At 26.0% G+C, this 6,214-nt stretch overlaps 1 protein-coding gene across 1 annotated transcript; it reads left to right on the top strand.

Annotated features, from left to right (window-relative positions):
- Positions 1-845: 845 nt before the first annotated feature.
- LOC150038320 (flowering-promoting factor 1-like protein 1) lies at positions 846-1,603 on the top strand. The gene has a single exon (XM_090311046.1). It carries the CDS (start codon positions 1,003-1,005, stop codon positions 1,339-1,341), a length of 339 nt encoding a protein of 112 aa, XP_090167172.1. The 5' UTR covers positions 846-1,002; the 3' UTR covers positions 1,342-1,603.
- Positions 1,604-6,214: the final 4,611 nt, after the last annotated feature.

Raw genomic sequence — 6,214 nt, forward strand, 5'->3', positions numbered from 1 at the left:
CATTTGAAACTATTTTGATAGATTTGTCATTTAAAATAATTATCTTTTATTTATTTATTTATTTAAAAAAAGAAGTTTGGCAATGGTAATTCCATTATTGAAAGGAACACCCACAAAGGGGAAAACATAACGTGGAAAAATAATTCTTAGCCTTTCTTGAGGAATACACACAAACACATAAAAGACAAAGATTCCCACGTGTGGGGTTTTGAAAAAGATTGTTTTTTTTTCTTTTTTTTTTTCAAAGTCTTTTGGAATTTTGTAATATAAATGGATTCCCATATCCGATAATTAAATACCCAATAGATTTAAAAACAATGACAAGTTTTCCTTTTTCTTCCTTAAAATATGTCCATTGTAAAATTCGTATCAATCATCAATTGTTAGGTCTAATAATTAAACACTAATTTTTTAAATAGAAAGAACCTCACCTAAGAAGACAACTTGTTAATTTATGAGCTTTTTCTCATTACTTTTTGTTTATACTATATTCATTGTTCTAATACCATTTCAATAATTAAATCAAAGAAGTAAAACGAATTTATCATATGATAAATTATATAGGAACATAATTAGGTATAACCTAAAATGTAACTTAATAATTTTCTTATTTTCAACCCATTGGAAAGTAACCAAAAGCTCACATTAATTTTTTTAAAAAAAAAAATCCTTTTTTTTCATTAATTTTTTTTCTTTTTCTTTTAATCCCTTGGAAAAATTACAAAACTTTTTGGACCCCACTTCACATTAGGCTCCATATCCTTTGAAGAAAACAAAAACAAAAACATGGCACATTAAAGTTTGTTCTTTTGCCAAAGAAAAAAAAAAAAAAAAAAAGGAAAAAAACTCACTTTCTCTCCCAGTTCTTCTTTCTCCCTATATATATATGTGTGTGTAACCATCTCACCAAATCAATCCCTCCATTATTATACCCCCAAAGCCAGCCAGCCAGCCAAATATATAAGTAGTAATCAGAAAGAAAAAAGCTTAAGAGTAAATAAAATGTCAGGCGTTTGGGTTTTCGACAACGGTGTGATCCGTCTTGTCGAGAGGGCGGGGGCGGCAGAGACGACGACAGGGGCGGGAGGAAGAAGGAAAGTTCTGATATACACACCGACGAACGAGGCGATGACATCGTACGAGGTGCTTAAAAACAAGCTGTCAATGTTGGGATGGGAAGTGTACTGTGAAGATGGAGAGGTTATGCAATTTCATAAGCCTTCTTCTGTGGATCTAATTTCTCTTCCAAAAGACTTTAATAAGTTGAAGGCTAGACACTTATACGACATCGTTGTGAGGAACCGTAATCTTTTTCAAGTTAAGGACATGCAGTCCCACTAATTTAATTGTAGGACCCTATAATACCCTTATTTATCTTTCACATCCATCTCTTTTATGGCTACTTACTTAATTTCTTCTCTTTATGTTTGCCTTTTTTTAAAAAAAAAAATAATTTATTTTGGGTGATGTAGCTTGTGTGTGATTGAATTGTGTGTGTGTGTGTGTGGAAGCAATATATATAGGGTGGTTTGATATGTAAATTTTGTTGTTGAAATTACAATTCACAATGGAATTCAATTTAAAGTATTGTTTTTTGCTTTAATTAATGACTCTACCTCTCTTTCTCACTCTCACTCTCACTCTCGTTCTCGTTCTTTTTTAATTTAGATGTAGCGAAGAATTTAAGTTAAAATACTATTTTTGCTTAATATATAGTTTAAGTTTTATGTTTCATTTTAATTCTTATGTAATTTCAATAAATCTTTGTACTTCATGCAATTAGTTTATTATAATTGATTTTTTTTAATGTATAATTTTATTGATATAAGGTTGATTTTGAATGACAAAGTAATTTGATTAAAATTAGAAGAAGATTATACAAGTAAGAAGACTAAAATAGAATGGAACCCAACAATAAAAATCAGAATGAAATCTAACGGGATTGATGGTATGAAATCGAATTTATGAATTGTATATATTTAGGTTATTAAAAGAAGACAAAGTTTAAATTTGTAATTATTTGCGAGTATTTGATATTTTTATAAGTCTAGTTTCTAATTAAATTCGGTGTATTTGTATTTAATAGGTCTTTGAATTTAAAAAGTTTTTAATAGACTCTTGAACTTTCAATTTTGTGTCTAATTAATTTTTTAACTTTAAAAATATCTAATAGATTCCTATTTTTCGATTTTGTGTTAATGGAACCTTTCACATATTCACAATTTTTTTAAAATTTAACTATTATATTTGATATCTAATAAGATCAGGAAATTTCAATTTTGTGTTTAATAAATTTATAAATATATATATTTTCAAATATAAAATACATTTTAAAAACCTATTTGACATAAAATTATAAATTTGGTAATATATTTAACATAAAATTGAAGATTAAAAACCAATCCAAGATTTAATAAAATTCAATAACCTAACCAAAACAAAATAATAATAATAATAATAATTTATTAGACACTTATCAAATTACAAGATCAAGAAATACAAACTATAAATTAAAAGTTTTTTTCCGAGTGAATAGATTGAAAATTATTGTTGAAAATTAAAAATTATTCAATGTCACTCTGAAACTATATTTTTAGGGTTGTAGAAGTAGAAAGTAATTGACTTTTCTGGGGCGTTGGAATTTACTAAGGATGTGAGGTGGAAAGATATGGTAAAGAGGAATGGGGAATTGACACGTAGATAAATTAGGGTTTTTAATTAATTTTTTCCCCCAATTTTTAGAATAAAGTTTATATGAATTTTGGCAGGTAGCTTAGCTAGCCTAGCTGGATATATTTAGTCCCCACCTGGCCCTCCAAGTAAATGCGATAATGAAACAGTATCTTCCTCAAGATTTGGAAAAAATTATTTTACCTATATCTATATTTCTCTTCATAAAAATTTCAGTTATATATATATATATATATATATATATATAATAAAAGTTATAAGAAATTTTTTTTTCAATTATTAATAAAGATATTTTTACTTTCAAATTATAGATTTATTAATTAGTACTTCTATTCAGATTTATACACGAAAATTTCGATGTTTTATAAGTATTTATAAAAGATATCAAAGTAGGTCTAATTGAATGTCAATGTCAAATCTTTTCAATTTACAAATACATCTTGTTGTATCAACCAATATTTAATATGAAAAATTTTCATAGATAGGAAAAATATCAAACAATTTACAGAAATAACAAAAAAAACAAATATTGAGACTTGTATAAATGTCTATCAATAGACACTGACTTTTATCTGTCTCTATCAAAGAAGATTAAATTTTGCTATTTTGTATAAATTGTTTCCCTTATTTTTCTATTTTTAAATTTTTCAATTAATATTTTCTAATAAGTATCCAATAAAATGTTATTCTATATCTTCAATCAAGAAATTAAATGTTAAAATGATATCTATTTTTATATTTGTTGTTTAGACAAATATATATATATATATATATATATATATATATATATATTTGTGATAAAAAGAATTTTGAACCTAAGTTAGAACAAGAAGTCCAGTAGTAGGGTAAGTGAGTAGAAGTTTTGAGTTTTAGGTTTTTGGATGTGGTTAATTTTCATGCATGATAATATCATATGGAGGAAGAAGCTAAGAAAATGGTTCCCATGCAAAATGTAGGATTAGAGAGAAAAATATTTAAAAAAAAGGTTAAAATATCATTTGGTCCTATACATTGAATTCTGTTGTTCTCGTACTTTTGAATGTTCTTTTTCGTCCCCATGTTTTCAATCAATCTTAAAATTAGTCCATATAGTTAATTTGTCGTGGTTTGTTTTTAATAAAAAAAATAACTCTATTAACAATCTCTTTATAAATTTAAAAAATAGTGTCTTTCCTTATAGTAAAATAATTATTATTATTTAACTAATTTTAATAAAAAAAAACCCTTAACAGACTAACATTTTAGATTTGATAGAAGTACAAGAATTAAATTTAAGATTTATTAAAAATATAAAAATGAAAATTAGACAAATAAAAAAAAAAAAAAAATTGATTGGCCTACCGGTAAATTAAAGGCATGATTTTGAATTTGATAAAGACTTCAGAAGTTATTGAGTTCAATACATGACGTGTAGAAATATTAAAATGATGCTTTAACCAAGAAATATATAAAAGGGGGGGTTAAATTAACCATGGTAAGAGTAAATCGGTAGTTGAGATATGTGGGGTTAGGTGACTGACAGAGCACGTGCATGTATCACAAGCTGGTGACGATAAGGGCGACTCTGATGGGTCAACGGATATAGCCCATATCGTGGGGGAAGAAAGACTTATTATTATTTTTTTCTACCTCTTTCATTTCGTTTGCCTCTAACCAAAGTTCAAAATGTCGAAGTTTTAAATAATATTAAAATCTCTTACTTTTCTCATAAAAATATTGATGTTGATGTAGATAGATACGTTTGAAAAAAATTAAAAAGTAAAATGTTTAAATTAGTATTAACATGTTAATTATTTATATTATATTTACATTAGTGATTGTTATCTAAATTATATAATTGAGATTCAAATTAGGATAATAGTGATATTTTGTTGTTTATTTTTTTACCATACAAAAAAAATGCTAAAGAATAATAGTAGAAAAATTGATGAAAACTTATAAATTTAAGATGGGTTTGAAATACATTTTTAAATGTTTAATTTTTTTTAAAAAAAATTATTTAAAAAAAAATTAAAGTGTTTGATAATCACTCAAAAACTTAAAATAAGAAATGTATTTTAAACCGTTTTTATTAAAAGAATTTAAATGAAAATGAGTTTTTTAAAATCATTTTTTCCTCAAATCAATTTAAATAGACATCTAATATTATGGCTCGAATATCATCTTAATAATAATAAAGAAAAAAAAAAAGATTTGGAGAGAGAAAAAGAGATATTTGAGAGTCACGTGTGTGAGTGCATGGATGAACCCATTCCTATTTGGAGAAGGGGGGAAATGGGCAGCAATGCTTTCTCCCATTGAGCAGTCGCTTCCTTCTTCATTTTTCACTTTCCCACCAATTTTTCCCTTTTTTTTTTTCCATATTGGCAATGAGGCAAAATATTCTAAATCAATATACCAATTTGAATGAATGAAATCATTGATGGAGAAAAAAATAAACTAATTTGGATCTTTATATTCCCCATATAATTGCATGCATGCACATACTTTGGATGACCTTCACGCTAGTTACTATCGATCATCCTAATTCAACGATGTTTGTGGTGAAAAAAAGTTATTAAGTTAAATTATAAGTTTAGTTAATAAATTTTGAACTTTTGACCTTTCAAAATTGTTTAATAAGTTTTAAAAAAATTTAATTTGTATTGAATAGATTCCTGAATTTTTAACTTTGGTGTGCCTAATAGGTCATTACTAATTGTTTTTCTTAAAAAAAAGAAGTATGGATTTTCTCTATATAAGATGAAAAATTTATGGTTTCATTAGCATATAAATTCCGAATTTATATTTAATAGATGATCGATTTATTTTTTCTTTTGAAAAAACTTTGGATACATCTATGACCTAATAAACACAAAATTAAATGTTCAGGAAATAACCACTACCTTGAAAGCAAATTACAATACAACCTCAGTGCTAAATTGTTTCTTACCAGTTGCTCCCTAAGATTAATACAACATCCTCGATGTGCTCTCGTTAGAGAAGGATTAGAATCAAGTGAAAACTTTGCTCACACTAGAAGAATAGAAAAACAAAGACAAAGTCAATGTTGGGGTTGATGCCCTAAATCTCGTAGGGTCCTGTAGTTTGTAAACACCTTATGAACAAACGTTTGGTGATTTATAATATGAAATTTTTATTCACTTCAGTTATGAAATATGAGATATTTTAGTAGCATTAACCACAAACCAATAATCGAACGTATTAGATACATTTTGGAGGAATTAATATAAATATAATTTATATTAAATGCAATAAAGGAGAAAAATAATTGTGGTTTATATATTGCATGAGATGTGATATTAAAACTATAGGTTATAAATATAATATTTATTTATAATTAATCAATTATGAGATAATTATTTTCCCTTTTTTCTCCTAATAACCGACTTAGTGGGAAGTTATAATCAATTATGGTAACTGATGGATAAAATAAAAATTATTTCACTTTTTCATAATCAAACGTGCATAAAGAAAAATCTATATGATAGCCTTGAGAGATTAAACGATTGAGTAAAGAGTA

This window comes from Benincasa hispida, chromosome 1 (genome assembly GCF_027475165.1).
Source record: "Benincasa hispida cultivar pf3 chromosome 1, pf3_genome.v1.1, whole genome shotgun sequence".
Lineage (NCBI taxonomy): Eukaryota > Viridiplantae > Streptophyta > Magnoliopsida > Cucurbitales > Cucurbitaceae > Benincasa > Benincasa hispida.